We start from the raw sequence: 18,293 nt of genomic DNA on the forward strand, positions 1-18,293 counted from the left end.
GCATCAACCTATTTTAATATATTATTACTCTTTAGAAACATATTTATTATAATTATTTTGCTCTTTTGAAAAAAAAAATATTAAATCTTTAATTATTAATATAATTATTTTTTGTTGCTATGAAAAAATTAAAAAATATGTATTTTTTAAATATTTTATAAAAAATAGAGTTTTCGCAAGCGGAGGTGGGGACGGGGCCGGGAGAACCGTCTCCATTGAAGGCGGAGTTGGGTGTTCAATTTTTACCCTCAATATGATTTGGGGACGGAGACAGGTGCATGGAAGTGGGGACGAGGACGGGGATACTTAAACTCACCCCGCCCCGTTGCCATGTCTAGTGGTAAACACTATTTAAAACGTACATACACAATTTTTAAGTAATGTGGTTAAACTCGGGTGAAAATGTATATTACATGTTGAGTTAAGTCTTGAGAGCAAAAGCAAACCTAAAGAAACATAAAAGATAGAGCACTAATTATCATTAGAAACCAAACAACATTAATTTATTGTCTCTTATTATCACAATTGTGATTTTATTACTCAATTGTGATTAAGTCTAACACAACCTCATACAATTTGTTTGCAGGATGAATATTGTCCCCTCTTATAAACACACATGTTTAGTATTTCATCTTTTATTCGATGTGAGACTCTTTAGCACACATAATCATACAATATTGTTGGGTAAGACTCAGCAACGAAAACTTGATAGCAAATGCTCTAATAGATCTTGGAGAAAATATAATATCATCTTATAAATAGTGTTTGAGTCTAACATAACTCCACAAAATCAATTTTATAAGATAAAAATTGCTTCCGATTATAAATACATGTTCGAATAATCTTTTATCCTACATATGACTACTCTTTAACATATACAATTTTTAATTGTGATATTTTATTCCTTAACATTTCTTCTTGTACAATAAAAAAAAATCTACAAGATGATCACAAACACATTGTTTAAAAAACTAAGAAAAATCGCTTTCACCGTACATTTTCCCTCTGTCTCTTTTTATATATCTATCTCTTAATCTTACGGTTTTTGTACACTCTCTGAATCTCTCTGCCAAGTACCAACCGTCCAAATACAAATGCAATTAATGTGACATACCACAGGCAGTTGAAGTTATTAAAAGTGTGTCAAATTTGGTAGCCAGTTGAAATTCAAGCATACAACCGACAAATATCTAGAAACTATTCCCTTCCTATAAATGGTGTGTAAGGCCACTTAGGGATCTTCATTCTATCTTGCTTTCAGTTCCTCAATCTTTATCTTCAATTACTACCATTTAGTTGGAGCTCTAGTTCATCAATTTCCACTATGGAATTTCGTCATTTATCCATCTTTATCGTACTCAATGTAAGCAACAACAATATCCAAACTATTCTAGCATGTGCCTAATATTTTAGTTCATTTTTATTATTTCATAAATAAATGCTAAATATGATGTGTGTATATGTTGTATTGCAGCTTGCACTTGTAGCAACCCATGCTGCCTTACCCCCTGAAGTGTACTGGAAGTCCAAACTTCCCACAACTCAAATGCCAAAAGCCATCACAGATCTCCTTCATCTTGGTTAGTACATATATATATATATAGTTATGAATGGAACCACTTTTGGATTTTCACACCCATTTGTCTTATTTTGGGTCCTAACATCACTGGTCAAAAATAGTTATATATGAGATAGGAAAATAAATATCAAACTCGTAAGTTTTTATTTTGACTAGATCAAACTCCTATATTTGACAAATTTGTATACTTTTTCTAAATATTGAAATTTTATCAAATAAAATGAATGGGATAATAGATTTATTAAAAAGCTCGGTCTTAAAATATGGAATTTTATCATCATATATAAAGATTGGACCGGTTCAAGGCCATAAACCTTGTTACTTTTTCTTTTTTTTTTTGCATAGCCTGGCCTAGCCCCGACTCATGCATAATTAAATTTGGTGCTATCGTCATACTAATTGAGTTATGTTCACTGAGACGGATATATACTCGGTTATATACTATTTTTAAAACAAGCAAAATCATTTATCGAAAGATAATTTTCAATAAGTTATTTTTAGAAGAAAACAAATAGCAAAAATACACTATAGAATGAAAGTGTTCGATAGAAACCGAAGGACTTCAAAACAATACAATCATTTTTTTATTATATGGTTCTAAATCAAAATGAGCCAAACACACCATATTTTAGGAGTGTTCACGAATCGGATGCCCAGTTCAATTCGGTGATTCAAACTAATCCAAGTCATACTTTTTTAATCATTCTGGTTTGGTCCAAACCAATCAAACTTTGCTTTGGATAACCGATTTTTTATTAGAGCCCAATCAAGATTATGTTTTTCTTAAAAAAAATATTAATACAGTTTACATTTTATGTGTCGATCTACAAGTGTTTTAATTGAAAATAAGTGTTAAATTATGATTTAGAAGAATTTAGTGCAATTGTTAAAATTTCATGAAATAAAATGTCATTTTACCGTGTACATTTTTGGAAATTTTCAAAAAATGGTTTCATAACTCAATCCAAACCAACCCACTCATCATCACGTTGATTAAGGTTGAGTTTGGCCTATGATGATGAATTGACACAAACTATATATGAATGTGCAGATTGGACCGAAGAGAAAAGCACATCAGTAGCTGTAGGAAAAGGAGGTGTGAATGTTGATTCAGGAAAAACAAAACCAGGAGGAACCTCAGTAAATGTTGGAAAAGGTGGAGTCCATGTTGATGCAGGAAAAACAAAGCCAGGTGGAACAGCAGTCAATGTTGGCAAAGGTGGAGTTCATGTAAATGCAGGTAAAGGAAAACCAGGTGGTGGAACAAGAGTTAATGTTGGCAAAGGTGGTGTAAATGTTCATGCAGGAAAAGGAAGAGGAAAACCAGTACATGTTTCAGTTGGAAACAAATCTCCATTTTTGTACAATTATGCTGCAAGTGAAACACAGTTACATGATAAACCAAATGTAGCACTTTTCTTCTTAGAAAAGGATTTGCATCAAGGAACAAAGTTGAACTTGCAATTCACAAAAACCAATTCAAATGATGATGCAAAATTCTTGCCTAAAGAAGTTGCTAATTCAATACCTTTTTCTTCAAGCAAAGTTGAAAACATCCTTAACTTGTTCTCCATCAAGGAAGGAACAGAAGAATCTGAAATTGTGAAGAACACAATAAGTGAGTGTGAAGAAAATGGCATCAAAGGAGAGGAAAAGCTTTGTGTAACATCATTGGAATCTATGGTTGATTTCACTACTTCGAAACTTGGAAACAATGTCGAAGCTGTTTCAACAGAAGTGAAAAAAGAAAGCAGTGACTTGCAAGAATATGTAATGGCAAAAGGTGTGAAGAAATTGGGAGAAAAGAATAAAGCTGTAGTGTGTCACAAAGAGAGTTACCCTTATGCAGTTTTTTACTGTCATAAAACTGATTCAACTAAAGTTTACTCTGTGCCTTTGGAAGGTGTTGATGGAAGTAGAGTTAAAGCTGTTGCTGTGTGTCACACTGATACTTCACAATGGAATCCTAAACATTTGGCTTTTCAAGTGCTCAATGTTCAACCTGGAACTGTTCCAGTTTGTCACTTCCTTCCTCAGGATCATGTTGTTTGGGTTTCCAAGTAATCAAAAACTTTTCAATTTCATCCATAGGATTATCCTTAAATAATAAACACTATATATAGCAGCTACACTTTAAATATGTTATATGGTTACAAAGTTTGGGTATTATTTATGTGTGACTGTAGCTTGCTTGTGCTTGTTATACATAGCACTGTGTATGTTCTAAATGAAATACAAATATGCAATAGAGTTGCTTTAATTTGATGAAAATTAGCTTTAATTTTATTATATTTCGGGTTAGGGAGTGATAGTGATTTCCGCAAGTGTATTGAATCGTTGCAAGTCATATTGGTATATTATCGAGTGTGGAACAGAAGGATTGTGTTATACTATTAATTCATAATTAAATTACCAAATTGAACAAAACAATACAAATGTAAAATGAATTAGGGATGAAGTTCACTTTGATTTCTACTCTTGATTGTTAATTTGTATTAGTTATTGAATTTCTTCACACCTTATGTGAGTTGGAACCCTAAGTTGATAACATAAATTCAAAGCTAACAGAAATTTCATAATGTTATTAACGCCTAAGAGAAACTAGAACATTAGGTGCCTTTCTATTAGCAATCCCTAATGTCTTAGCATATTTAAAATTAAGGAAATGATAACGAAAATCTTAACAGTTTCATGTGTTTGCATATATATCTCCATGTGTTTGCATATATATCTCGAATATGGACCGGTCAAGCGTTGTTCCCCCTGGGAATCGAACCCGTATTCCTCGAGTACGTCCTTGAAAGAAGCTCATTGTCACTGGAGCCCAAACAACTTGGTTTGAATTTTTAATTTTAAACATTCATAAATTCCACTCTCATCTTAAGCAATGAATCACAAATCATTTTATAGGCGACCATGTGATTAAAGAAATAGTTAGAGAGATTAAAAACACAACTTATATGAATTAATTTAAATAATCGATAATTAAATAATAAAGAGTTTTCATCGTGTTCAACTCATAGTAGCAAATCCTTAGAAATACTTCAAATTTTCTTGGCGAGCTGGTGCTAGCGTCAAGAGATTTCAAGTATTGACAAATCATTTGAAATAACATGTATATCTCGCTTGACGAGTTAGGCTCTACGAAATTGCTTCACTAAACTTTCCGGTTGCCATGCTGTAATTTCGTAAGCATTATTCCACTCAAAATGATCATAATGTTGAGCGGAAACATAGAAATACAACAAACTCTAAGGTTTTGTTTGTGAGTTTCGAGGGGAAGTGAAGGAAGGATTTTGGAAGGTGGGAAATATATAGAAGAATGGATAAAAAATTCATATTTTTTAAAAGAACAATTTTGTAGAGAATGATAAACTTAATATTTATGATTATTAATATACTTTTAATTTTAAGAATACTATAACAACATAGATTGAATTTGAAAAAATCATATAAACCCTCCATAACCCCCCAATATAATTTTTGAGTTCCCCCAATTGAGGGAGATTTTTTATTATGAGTAAAAAATTAACCTCCAAAACCCTCTCCTCTCAATATCTTCTATTTCTTCCACTTGATCCTTCTTTTTTTTCCAAAACCCTCCCCTTCTCTCCCTCCAAAGTCCCAAACAAACCTAAGAATTGCCTAGTTAGGAAAATAATTATCACAAACTTACATGAATATCATGCAGACCTAAATAGGATGAAAATTCTATTTTAAAAATCTCTAAACTTAATCAAAACTATTTAAATTAACAAAACAACAACTAAAAGCTAACAAAAATTTACATAGAATGAAAATCGCAACCCAAACTTAGCGTCCTTATCAATTGAGCTAAGCTCACGAGTGCAGCTTCTTTTTCTTTTGATACGCCTTAGCTTGTTGTTGTCTTCATGTAATATTATAAAATAAATCACGAAGAAAATAACAATCAATCAGAACTTAATACATCGACCAAAATCAAAGACCATCTCAATAAAAATTTCCTATCACACATGGAAAAAATAAAATATCCTTTTAGTCTCTTATATTATAAAATATCAATTAATTTAGTCCTTTTTCCAAATTCATCCTAAATAATTTAAAATTTTATGTTTGCTTTAATGTGTGCAAAAAAGATTCTAAACTATATACAAGTCCTTCATTCATTTGAATAAGTATTTTTTGAAGAGATATTTTGGCAGATGTATTATTGAGTATCAAAATGACAATTCACTCCAACTTCTATTGATAAAATCATTTGTTTATACGAAAACTAGTTTTTTTTTTTCATACAAGTTTTTTCAAATTTAATCATGGAATGCATTTCAAATTAAAAACTTTCCATCAACCTTCTTTTCTTAGAGTAGTTTTCATATTTTCCTAAAAGGAGCACCCTTTGACTTCTAAAATTGTAACTTTTTTTCGTGAGATAAAAAATTTAGGATCAGGGGTGGTACTTAGTCGAAAGTATAAAAGATTTTAAGGCTTAAATAATATTACAGAGCTTGAAATTTGAGAAATGCTAACAACATACATTCTAATACACATATTTCAACACATATTCTCTTTGATTGGTTAAAATTCACATAAATCTCATCAAATTATGTGGATCCCATATAAATTTGGTGTGTCCCATGTAAATTTTAACCAATCAAAGATAATGTGTTGAAATACGTATGTTAAAATGTGTCTTGCTAGCATTTCTCAATTTGAAATTTTAACTTTTTTTATCTAAATAGATTTTAATAAAATAGTTTTATTTATTTTAACTAAAACATATTTTACTTAAAGGTCATGTTAACTTGTATCCTTGAGGCATAAGTTAAGAAACTAAAAATAAAATTGAAAGATAACTTTTGCATTGAAAATATAAAATTTAAAACTTTTAATACAATGAATATACAATTCCCAAAGAAACTTTCTATATTTAGTTTTTAAACTTGTGCCCTTAACATTTCCCTTTGCTTAATTAATAAACCGAACCTGACTTTTTTTTGTGGTAGAATGCATTGTTAAATTCAAATTCGTCAAGCTCTTTTTTTTTTTTTTTTGGTCAAGCAAAATTCGTCAAGTTGTATTCATCAAATTATTTGACAAAATCTGACATATCATAATGATCTTTTGAGAGGAACATGACATAATCCATTTCCTGGAAAACCATCACCGCAAATATTACAATCACCTAATATTGACATGTCACTGTTTGCTGCAAATGAGATGTAATGGTTCGTAAGTAGATTCCTATATATCTCTGGTAATGTTATCAAACTCTGCTAGCATCGGACGGTCGGCCAAACCAAAAATCAGTCACATAGTTATAGAGTTGTTAGAAATGACTAATTTGAGCTAGCCTTAGTTTTTTAGTGAGAAAAACTCTAAATTCTCTCTAAATTTTCTTTCTCTTTTCTTCATCGAGGATGAGTGGTTTTAAGTCATTTTTTACCTAGAATCACCCATCTGCATCTTGTTTCCCCTTTTCTTTTAATTTAAATAAGTGGTTTTCACATATATCAAGTTTTTTCCTTGTGTTTTTTGTGATTCCGTCGTCTAAGTGCGGTGTTGTGTTGTTTGTCGTCTTGTGCGACGTTTGATTTCGCGTCTTGTCGCGGTGTTCGTTTAATTCCTATTGAAATATATACATCTGTCAATTACAAATCAACCAATGATTCATCCTTTAAGTTTTTAGCGATGTTTGTATCTTATGTACTCTATTGATTTAAATGAATGAATATCGTTTTGTTTTTATCATATTATTAATAATTAGTAACCCATATTGTTAATGTCATTGAATATAAGAACTCTATTATAGCATTAGTCATAGTATCATTCTAGCAAAAAAAGTATTTGTCCACGTTTATATGTCATTTTATAACATTAATGAAGTATTTTTGTTTATTTTTCGATTGTACAACAACAACTCTTCTATTTACTCTTTCTCATACCACTAATGATGGATAACTCGGTAAATTAAATCACAGTTTTTCTTTCACATACAAAATTAACTATATTTCTTAATTTGTGTGTCAAGTGTGATTCATTTGCTGCATGCATCTTTGTTTCAAGTGTCTATCACTCATAGTTATATAAAGGCTGCATGCACCTTGTTTTTCATTCCATCTCAACTTCTCATTAATATTTCTTCAATAAGACTATCATTTTCTTTTTAAGAGTTTCAGCTTCACTAATCCAATATGGAGTTCCATCTCTTTCACATCATTACTTCTCTCATGGTGATCAACTTCAACCATTTTAATTAATATCTTCAAATAGTTGTGTATTTTTATAATTATTTTTGCTTGTAAAAATATTTATTACTATCTACCAAAAAAAAAAGTATTTATTGCTAATGTTAATATGTTCTCAATTGCAGCTTGTGCTAGTGGGAACTAATGCTGCAATATTTCCACCTCAATATTACTGGAAGTCCATGCTTCCCAACTCTTCAATGCCAAAAGCCATTACTGATCTTCTAAACCCTGGTCAGCATCATACTCTAAAATTGATGTCAATGTATATATACATACAATTTTACTTCCACATGTTTAATTTCAATCTCTATCAACAAAATTGGGAACAATAAGTGGATGTACGGGGTTTGAACCTCAACCTCTATATATAACAATGCATTGTCCATGTCAACTGAGTTATGCTACGAAACATTCATTGCTCTTTTCATCTCTATTAAGATTATTAACTTGCTAAATAAGATATTATTTCAGTCAAAACATAACTCATAGCTCATTAACTACATAATGAACTTAATTAACCAAGTATATATAAATCGTTAGCCATGTAGCATTTTGCGTGAACCGTATATATAAATTTTGATAATCAGTTGTTCGATTAGATTTTCTCCTTTGTATGAGTTTGAATTCAAGACTTCCTACTGATTATTATTTAACTCAAATTAGTTGAGCTACCGTTTTATAAATTACATGTGTCAAATATCATTTTTCTTTTTTAGATTCTAGTTATTGCAAAAAGTCCTTAGTTAAAAACTAGTTGCATTTACTTTTTGATCAAATAATCTATAACAAGCAGACTCATAAAGTATTTGAAAGTTTAAGCATGGAAGGACTAAGTTTTTAAATATTATTTATGGATAATAGTAAAACTAACTATTACACAGATTCTAATTTATTTCAATAATTTACTGTTTTTAATTGAAGCTGGATATTGGAGTAAAGAGAAAGCAACAATGGTGGATGTAAGCAAGGGTGGTGTAGATGTTGGAGTCAGAAAAGTGTATGAAGGAGGTGGCACTTATGTGAATGATGAAAAATTTCCATTTGTTCCATTCTTTTACTTGTATGCTTTAAATGAGTCTCAAATTCAATTACATGATAAACAAAATGTCACACTTTTCTTCTTGAAAAAAGATTTGCATCATGGAACAAAATTGAACTTGCAATTCACAAATAATAGTGGAGCAAAATTCTTGCCTAAAGAAGTTGCTAATTCCATACCCTTTTCATCAAACAAAATGGAAAACATACTCAACAAGTTTTCCATCAAGGAAGGATCAAAGGAAGCTGAAATTGTGAAGAGAACAATAAGTGAGTGTGAAGCAAATGGCATCAAAGGTGAGGAAAAGCTTTGTATAACTTCATTGGAATCTATGGTTGATTTCACCATTTCGAAACTCGGAAACAATGTTGAAGCTGTTTCAACAGAAGTGGATAAAAATAGTAATGGTTTGCAACAATATGTAATAGCAAAAGGAGTGAAGAAATTGGGTGAGAAGAACAAAACTATTGTGTGTCACAAAGAGAATTACCCTTATGCAGTTTTTTACTGTCATAAAACTGATTCAACTGAAGTTTACTCTGTGCCATTGGAAGGTGTTGATGGAAACATGGTTAAAACTATTGCTGTTTGTCACACTGATACATCAGAATGGAATCCTAAACATTTGGCTTTTTATGTGCTTAAAGTTCAACCAGGGACTGTTCCTATTTGTCACATCCTCCCACAGGATCATGTTGTTTGGGTTTCCAAGTGAAAATATAACCTCTTTCATCAATAGTTGTATCCTTGAATAATGAGCACTATATAGCAACTACTTTAAATATTTTAAATTATAAAACATGTACATGTGTACCATGTTAAATTATGTTTTATGCTTACAAGTTTGTGTAACAATGATGATTCATTAGTGTATTTGGAAAGTAGGCCCTTGTGTCCGTTAAATCTATAACTATATAAATAAAGTTGCTTTAATTTGATGAAACCTCGTTAATATTAAAAGAGAAATGTTAACTTTTGACTTTAGGATATATGTTAAGAATTTCATTAATAATAACTTTATATTGAAAATTGTGTTAATTTATTATTCAAGTTGTTTATGAAAAGGGAAATATTAACTTATGCCTTTAGGACACAAGTTATTATTAATTTTTTCCCATTAAATTCTTACTATTAATGGAATGAAATTAATGTTTAACATGTACCCTGAGGGCACAAGTTAACATGATGCTTAATTAATTTTAGTTTTATTGTATCTTGTCACAAATCATTGGCACGTACCTCTATTTTATTGAATGACCTTATAACTAATAGTATTTTAATAATCTTGTAAAAAAAACTACTCCCTCCGTCCCTATATAAGACCCTTTTGTCAAAATCACGGGAATTAAGATAGTGGATATTTGTATTAAAGTTGTTTGTAATCACTATTGTTTTTACAATTTTATCCTTTAAGAAAGAAGGTTAGTTTATGTTTTCAACATGTTATTTATTGTTGATTGAAGAAAAAGATGTATAATAAATAGGGACATGTATGTAAAGAAATAATTAATGTAGTTGGAAATGACAAAGGAGTCTTATAAAAAAGGACAAAAAAAATTCTCAAAAGGGTCTTATAATTAGGGACGGAGGGAGTAATACTTTAATAACACAATCAAATTAGTCAGTGTAATATGTTGAAGTGTGAACTAACACCATTTATGGTTTGGTTATTTAAGGGTTTTAATAGTTTTCGTCCCAGGTCCAACAGTTTAAAATTGTTGAACCATAATTTAAAAGTTTTGTGTTTTGATGTTCGGTTATTTTTAAGACAATGCTTTTAACTTTTCTTCAAATAATATATTATTTTAGAGAAATGATAACTAAAAATATATTTTTTGACACAATACATACATCATGAATAATTTGGGTATTTCAACCTTAAAGCATGGTAGTATTGTAAATACATAACACCCCATTCTTCGTCTCTTCTTTGCGTGTGCTTTTCTTTCTCCATTCTTCCACCATCCTCCTCCCTATAACCATTATCTCCCGATCCTCATCACAACCAAGGTTTTAAAACATGGTTTTGTACCGAGATTTCAGTTGTTACAAAACAGTCACGGCGGCCACCGGTACCGTTTTGATCGTTTTCACCGAGTGACCGAGTGAACAAAAATCACATGTGAAATTTCGTTACGACCGAGACATAACACTATTACGGCCGCGAAATGCCGTTTCCGACGCGATACACCAGAGAAACGTCGTTACCGACCTCTTTCCTCTTTGATCCAGTTCAACCATCTTCTAACTCAGATCGTATCCTCCACTCCAAGTTGGTTATATAAATCTCTCCCTCCTATGTTGGTGTTATTGTGGTGCGCATAAGACTTGAAATTTGGGATTTGAGAGAGAAAATTTGGGGCTTCCATGATAGACATGACAAATTATATATGAAAGTTGACGGTGACAATTGAGGAATTGTTTGGTTATGTGTATATGTTGTGAAATTGTGGGTAGATATGTTAAAAAATATACATCATTGTGATGAATTCACACCACGACAACCACAATCTGCATCACAACATCTGTGACAGCCGGAATCGCGAAAATCTTAACGTGAACGTGATCGCGACCGTTATTTAAAACCTTGATCACAACCACCATCGTTATCAACAACGACCACCACTGCCTCAGAGAACGAACATGAATCATATAAACACAAATGGAATCAAAGAAATATAGATGAATACGAGAATATATGGAATGAAAGAAAGACGGCGACAAAAGGTGGTGGTGATGATGTCGCGGTGGTGGAGGTCCAGATCTGAACGGAAGATGAAAAGGTGGCCGCTAATGATTACGATGGTGGTTGTGAGGGTGGAAGCTCATATGGTGGTGGTTGTAGAGACTGTTGTGGTGATGACAGTGGTGGCGGTGGGTGAGAGATGGATATGGGAAGAACGTTGGTGGGTGGTGGTGGTGGTGGTGGTGGTGTTGTGAACGCGGATCTAAGGAGAGTGATGATGATGGTGATCCGAGAATACTGAAGCGACGACAATCGTCGATGGTTGGAGAGAGTAGCAGTGGATGGTTGGTGGGTGGAAAAGAAGAGAGAGAAAGAGGGAAAAAAAAATAATATGCATTCCATGCGGTGGTGGTGGTGTTTGTATTGTGTTTGAAAGTGGTCTCTCTAGCCAATTTATGAATATATATTAATAAAGGATGGAGAGAGTGAGAGAGATGGATGAGGGAGAAGGAAAGAGAAAGAGAGGGGGAGATATGAGAGAGAGAGAGAGAGAGAAGGCATACATAGAGAGATAGAGACCAATTAGGAGAGAGAGCTAAGGAGGTGGGATATAGAGGTAGGGATGGCAATGGGTAGGGTACTACAATGCCCATCCCCATACCCGTATTTTTAAAAATTACCCGTACACATGCCCGTATCCTCGTGGGCAACAACTTTAGTGCCCTTCCCCATATCCTATGGGTATCTAAGTGCCCATACCCGCACCCATTACCCGCACTTTAATTATAAAAAGACAATAAAAACATCACAATTGAAATAAAACTATGGTCAAAATATTTTAAAACTAACTCATAAAATAATACAAATCGTAGTATTTAGTCAAATTAAAAACATTCAAAATATCTTTAAAATATTGTACACTAACAGGATGGAGTTGTTATTGTATTAAGTAGTTTTTTTGTTTAGGTTTTAGTTTAGGCTTAAATAGCTAAATAAATTATTTAATTATACACTAAAAATAAATAAATTACTTATGATATTAAATAAATATGTATATGCGGAGTTGCGGGTCTAGGCAGTATAAGACCCTTACCCGTGCCCATACCCATTAAAATTCGTGGGTATTACCCGGACCCGTCCCCAGACCCATGATAGCGGGGTTTTACTCTACCCATTGTGGATATTTTATGTGGGTATCCATTGGGCCTGGGTTCAATTGTCATCCCTATATAGAGGGATGATATATATATATATATATATATAAGGTTTTGAGTAGAAAATAAAAGAGTATTCTGGTATTATAAGTTGATTGACAAAAAGTATATAGTCTCTTGTTTCCCTCAAGAATAGTTTTAAAATTAAATAAGTAAATTTTATAACTAAAGATGTGTTGTCCAATCCCTTGTCTTTACTTTAAGTAATTCAAACGCACCATGATCCTTAATTCTTATAATTCGGTGTGCAATTCATAAACTGGTTGTAATAAAATTCATTATTTAATTTGAGAATGAAGTATGAAGATTGATATGTCACTATTTGCTGTAAATAAAATATATCTCCAACAATTAATTGCGTTGTCGGTAACACTAGATCACTTGCGTAATTGTCTTAGAGTGTGTTTGGATGAGAAATGCTTTGAGGGAATGTATTGTTTTGAGGGAATTTAAATACTTTGGATGAATTCTATTGTTTGGATAATAATTTGAAGCATTTTCAAAATGATGGAAATTTATGAAGTATTTTGTTCAAGTTAAATTTAGAGAATTTCAAATGACACCTAAAAGCTAAGAATTTCAAATTTCTTCATTGTTGTTATTTTCAATTTTCATATTTTTCATTTTGGTCCTCAAATTTTCCAAAAATTTCAAATTGACCCCAATAAATTTTAAAAAAAATTGCAAATTGGTCCCTCAATTTTTTCAAAAATTATAATTTGACCCCTCAAATTTTTAAAATTTACATTTTGCCCCCTAATTTCAATTTTCAAATTTGACCCAAAAAATTAAAATTTATAAAAGTTGTCCAAAAATGATGACAATGAATTTTTTATTACTTCATCCAAACAAAAGAATTTAGAAATGAAAGTAATTTAATTGAATCATTTAAATTGCCTAGAATTCTAAATTCTTTAAAATTTCTCAATTACCTCATCCAAACACACTCTGGGAATGTTTTGAGGGAATGTATTATTTTGAGGAAATTCAAATACTATGAGGTGAATTCCATTGTTTGGATAATAATTTGAAGCATTTTCAAAATGATAGAAATTTATGAAATATTTTGTTCAAGTTAAATTTAAAGAATTTCAAATGACACCCAACAACTAAGAATTTCTAAAAATTTCATTCTTATAATTTTTCAAATAAATATACAGTTTTTTTTTAGACAAATAAAGTAGTAGTGTACTCTCTCAATTTACAATGACGATATTACTAGGTCGAACATTTTCACCTGAATTTAAACACGAAACTTCACATTAATGTGTATGACGACATTCAGGTGGGGCATATGCACTTTTGTTTTCGCCTTTTCGGTGTTGTCACCGGTTATATATAAAGGGTTCTTGCAGCTATGTTTTTCATTCCATCTCAACTAGAAGTACTTCTCTTGAATCTTTCTCTACTAGAGTTTCAGCTTCACTTATCCAACATGGAATTTCATCTTTTTCATATCATTACTTTTCTTATGGTGATGAGCTTCACCTCCACAAATTGAACCATTTTGATTAATTTCTTCAAATAGTTGTGATATTTTTTTTTTCTTTACTTCTGCTTGTAAAAATATTTATTACTAATGTTAAGATATTCTCAAATGTAGGTTGTGCTAGTGGGAACTAATGCTGAAATATTACCACCTCAACTTTACTGGAAATCCATGCTTACCAACTCTCCAATGCCAAAAGCTATCACTAATCTGCTACACCCTGGTTAGTATCATACAATTTTACCTCCATGTGTTAAAAGTGATTAATGATAATGTAATTAGAGGTTAATAACCACATAATAAACTGATCGAATCAATCAATTGTTTTTATGTCATTAACCATGTAATTTTTTTTAGTGCAAATTGACCATGTAGTTTACCAGTGAAATGTGAAAAATAAAATCTTTTAAAAATATTGATAACTAATTAACGATAAAATGAACCAAATTAAACCAAGAGTTTACATGTCATTAATCACATACTTTTTAGCAAGTTTTTTTTTTGAAAGTATACTTTTAGCAAGTTGTAATTGTAAAAAAAAAAATGAGATTGATTGAATCAAAACAAAATTGGCAACTCATTAACTGCATCATCAACTATACTCCTTCTAATCCTTATTATAAGAAACAAAACAAAAAAAAAAACATGAAAACTAATACAATTATTAATTAATAAAACTTTTTAAATATTTTTTCAAATATACCCTGATAAAAAATTTGCGAAACATTAAATACATCCACTAATTTAAAAATAAATGAGGGATAGAAAAATCTTTTAGGCTATAACTACATCTTAAAAATTGTAACATTTTCTTATAGATAAGACTAAATTTTTTTATAAATATAAAAATAAAAATTATTAGGACGGGAGGGAGTATCAAACAAATATTTGCATATGATTAATTATGTAGCATGGTGTACTATACATCATGTGTCAAATTTCTTTTTTTTTTTTAAGGAATCTTTTTTTTTTCCTCTTAAATTCTAGTAATTGCTAAAGTCCTTCAAAACTAGTTACAATTATTTTATGATCACACAGTTCTCCATCCCAGATTAACTGAGTCATTTGCTTATTTCATATTACATATTAAGAAAATTGTATAAACAAAAGAGAGATAGATCAATGGTTTTACCTGCTTTTGTAGTATTTGTCATTCTCCACTATCATAAATGCAAAGTGGAATATATTGAATTCAAAGTGATGAAGATAGTATTAATTAGAGTTATATTTAGAAAAAGAAAAAAAAAATTAATGTTGTATTGAAAAATGAAATGGTCAATTTTTGGAGTACAATTTTTTTTTTTTTGCAAATAACTCATTTATTATAGGACGGAGAGAGTAGCAAACACACTCATAAGGTATTTGAAAGTTGAAGCATATAGCAGGAAAAAGTTTTTAAAAATGATTAATAGATTGTAGTAAAACAAACTATTATACATATTCTAATTTATTTCAATAATTTACTATTTTTAACTGAAGCTGGATATTGGAGTAAAGAGAAAGCAAGGGATGCAAGCAATGGTGGTTTTGATGTTGGAATCAGAAAAGGGTATGAAGGAAGTGGCACTTATCTGAATGATGAAAAATTTATTCCATTGATTTTCTTTTATACTCTACTCAATGAGAGTCAAATTCAATTACATGATAAACAAAATGTAACACTTTTCTTCTTGAAAAAAGATTTGCATCATGGAACAAAATTGAACTTGCAATTCCAAGAGACAACTTCAAATAATAATGGAACAAAATTCTTGCCTAGAGAAGTTGCTAATTCCATACCCTTTTCATCAAACAAATTGGAAAACATACTCAACAAGTTTTCCATCAAGGAAGGATCAAAGGAAGCTGAAATTGTGAAGAGAACAATAAGTGAGTGTGAAGCAAATGGCATCAAAGGTGAGGAAAAGCTTTGTGTAACTTCATTGGAATCTATGGTTGATTTCACTATTTCAAAACTCGGAAACAATGTTGAAGCTATTTCCACAGAAGTGGATAAAAATAGTAATGGTTTGCAACAATATGTTATAGCAAAAGGAGTGAATAAATTGGGTGAGAAGAACAAAACTATTGTGTGTCACAAAGAGAATTACCCTTACACAGTTTTTTACTGTCATAAAACTGATTCAACCGAAGTTTACTCTGTGCCCTTGGAAGGTGTTGATGGAAACATGGTTAAAACTATTGTTGTTTGTCACACTGATACATCAGAATGGAACCCTAAACATTTGGCTTTTCAAGTGCTCAAAGTTCAACCAGGGACTGTTCCTATTTGTCACATCCTCCCACAGGATCATGTTGTTTGGGTTTCCAAGTGAAAATAGAACCTCTTTCATCAATAGTTGTATCCTTGAATAATGAGTGCTATAGCAACTACTTTAAATAAACATGTAGTATTATGTATACTATGTTAAATATGTTTTATGCTTACAAGTTTGTGTGACAATGATGATGCGTGACAATGATGATGCGTTAGTGTATGTGGAAATTAGGCCCTTGATTCTATTAATCCAGAACTATATGCAATAAATAAAGTTGCTTTAATTTGATGAAACGACGTTAATTAAAAATTAGCTTTAATTTTAAACTAATGTTAACATGTGTCATTAATGACACATGTTAAGCAACTCATTATAGAAGTATACGTATCAAAAGTCGTGTAGGCAATTTCTTAAAATTTAAAATACTTTATTTTCCAATGTTTTTTTTTTTTTTGTTCCTTAACATATGTCTTTAAGACACAAATTAACATTCTTAATTTTATTGTATTTCGGATTTGAGATCTTAGTTTTACTCTATATATCTTGACATAGGGACCAAAAACTCTATATCTTGACACAAATCGTTGATACCGTACAGCTATTTTTTTAGAAGTGGTATCTGTACAACTTTTTTGAACAACTTTTATGCCAATTTTGTTTTTCTTTCTTTTGATTGGTCAAAAATAATAGAGAGAAAAAAAAGATGAGAGAGGATAAAAATAAAATCTGAGTATGAAATATAAAGTTCTCAAAAAGTTATTACAAAATGGTTGTTCAAATATTATTTCTCGTATTTCTTATTAAATGAACTTATAACTAATATTTTAATAATCTTGTCAAAAAAAACTAATACTTTAATAACACAATCGAATTAGTCGGTGCAACTGATTGAACTGTAATTTGACATTGTTTATGGTTTGGTTATTTAAACATTTTAATCATTTTTTGTCCCAAGTCAAACGGTTTACAATAGTTGAACAATAATTTGAAAGTTTTGTGGTTTGATGTTTAGATATTTTTAAAACATTGGTTTTAACTTTTTTTCAAATAATATAATATTTTATGTATCCCAATTTTTAAAGGAAAAAAGTCTATAGGATTTCATTAGAACTCATTTGAGTTGATCTAGTGATGATGGTTTGAGACTTTGGAGTGTGTTCCTCTTAAATTCTTAAGTTTGATTCTCTTCAGTGCCAATTTCAGTGAGCTAACTTGACTTCTTAAAAAAAAAGCGGATTAGATAAGAATGTGGTCTCTCTAGCCAATGTTTGTGTTAGGTTTAGACATATGTTGGCTGCATGTTGTTAAAACTTTGGTTTAAGCAAGATGTCAGACACAATGTTTTAAACAAGTTGGTACGACGTCATAGCGTGCCTTGATCCGCTTAGTTGGGGATTCTATTTTAATGTGAAGATTTTTATATATTTTCTAAAGATTACTATCATCTGAATAGTTGACCAAGGAGCGAAGATTCTAGAAGCAGAGGAAGTCGGTTTATGCTTAACTTACTCCTTAAGAATGTTGTTGCAACATCTAAGGAAACATCAGATCTGCTTGTGCTGAAATATCGAGATTTCAGCTTATCTTTAGCCAAGACTTGCGCATCACACCTATTCTGAATTCAGGCTATATAAACAAAGACTGAAGACTTAAAAACTCACTGAAGCCGCAATTTAGAAAAGAGTCATCTAGGGTTTTAGTCTGTCTTTTTTATTTGTGAGTCACTCTCATATCACTTTGATATTAGAGTTGGACTTTGTAATTGAGTTGTAATACTCTGTATATCTCTAAGCTTTTA

The 18,293-nt window shown here is 31.0% G+C and overlaps 3 protein-coding genes across 3 annotated transcripts; all 3 read left to right on the plus strand.

Annotated features, from left to right (window-relative positions):
- Window positions 1-1,165: 1,165 nt before the first annotated feature.
- On the plus strand, window positions 1,166-3,850 carry LOC11433327 (BURP domain protein RD22). The gene is made up of 3 exons (XM_003588503.4): window positions 1,166-1,363; window positions 1,475-1,580; window positions 2,631-3,850. The coding sequence occupies exons 1-3, from the start codon at window positions 1,325-1,327 to the stop codon at window positions 3,641-3,643; spliced, it is 1,158 nt and encodes a 385-aa protein (XP_003588551.1). The 5' UTR covers window positions 1,166-1,324; the 3' UTR covers window positions 3,644-3,850.
- Window positions 3,851-7,657: 3,807 nt separating this feature from the next.
- LOC11432818 (BURP domain protein RD22) lies at window positions 7,658-9,786 on the plus strand. The gene is made up of 3 exons (XM_003588504.3): window positions 7,658-7,791; window positions 7,932-8,040; window positions 8,731-9,786. Exons 1-3 carry the CDS (start codon window positions 7,753-7,755, stop codon window positions 9,561-9,563), a joined length of 981 nt encoding a protein of 326 aa, XP_003588552.1. The 5' UTR covers window positions 7,658-7,752; the 3' UTR covers window positions 9,564-9,786.
- Window positions 9,787-14,123: 4,337 nt separating this feature from the next.
- Window positions 14,124-16,742, plus strand: LOC11432819 (BURP domain protein RD22). The gene is made up of 3 exons (XM_024776822.2): window positions 14,124-14,222; window positions 14,352-14,460; window positions 15,717-16,742. The coding sequence occupies exons 1-3, from the start codon at window positions 14,184-14,186 to the stop codon at window positions 16,550-16,552; spliced, it is 984 nt and encodes a 327-aa protein (XP_024632590.1). The 5' UTR covers window positions 14,124-14,183; the 3' UTR covers window positions 16,553-16,742.
- The last annotated feature ends 1,551 nt before the right edge of the window (window positions 16,743-18,293 follow it).

Source organism: Medicago truncatula, chromosome 1 (genome assembly GCF_003473485.1).
Source record: "Medicago truncatula cultivar Jemalong A17 chromosome 1, MtrunA17r5.0-ANR, whole genome shotgun sequence".
NCBI lineage: Eukaryota > Viridiplantae > Streptophyta > Magnoliopsida > Fabales > Fabaceae > Medicago > Medicago truncatula.

What these genes read in the sequence shown, in the direction of transcription:
- LOC11433327 (XM_003588503.4), top strand. Translation starts at nt 1,325, where the DNA reads ATGGAATTTCGTCATTTATCCATCTTTATCGTACTCAAT. An exon ending in CCATCTTTATCGTACTCAAT is followed by an intron (nt 1,364 to 1,474) that starts GTAAGCAACAAC and finishes GTTGTATTGCAG; the next exon opens with CTTGCACTTGTAGCAACCCA. An exon ending in CACAGATCTCCTTCATCTTG is followed by an intron (nt 1,581 to 2,630) that starts GTTAGTACATAT and finishes ATGAATGTGCAG; the next exon opens with ATTGGACCGAAGAGAAAAGC.
- LOC11432819 (XM_024776822.2), top strand. Translation starts at nt 14,184, where the DNA reads ATGGAATTTCATCTTTTTCATATCATTACTTTTCTTATG. An exon ending in ATATCATTACTTTTCTTATG is followed by an intron (nt 14,223 to 14,351) that starts GTGATGAGCTTC and finishes TCTCAAATGTAG; the next exon opens with GTTGTGCTAGTGGGAACTAA. An exon ending in CACTAATCTGCTACACCCTG is followed by an intron (nt 14,461 to 15,716) that starts GTTAGTATCATA and finishes TTTTAACTGAAG; the next exon opens with CTGGATATTGGAGTAAAGAG.
- LOC11432818 (XM_003588504.3), top strand. Translation starts at nt 7,753, where the DNA reads ATGGAGTTCCATCTCTTTCACATCATTACTTCTCTCATG. An exon ending in ACATCATTACTTCTCTCATG is followed by an intron (nt 7,792 to 7,931) that starts GTGATCAACTTC and finishes TCTCAATTGCAG; the next exon opens with CTTGTGCTAGTGGGAACTAA. An exon ending in TACTGATCTTCTAAACCCTG is followed by an intron (nt 8,041 to 8,730) that starts GTCAGCATCATA and finishes TTTTAATTGAAG; the next exon opens with CTGGATATTGGAGTAAAGAG.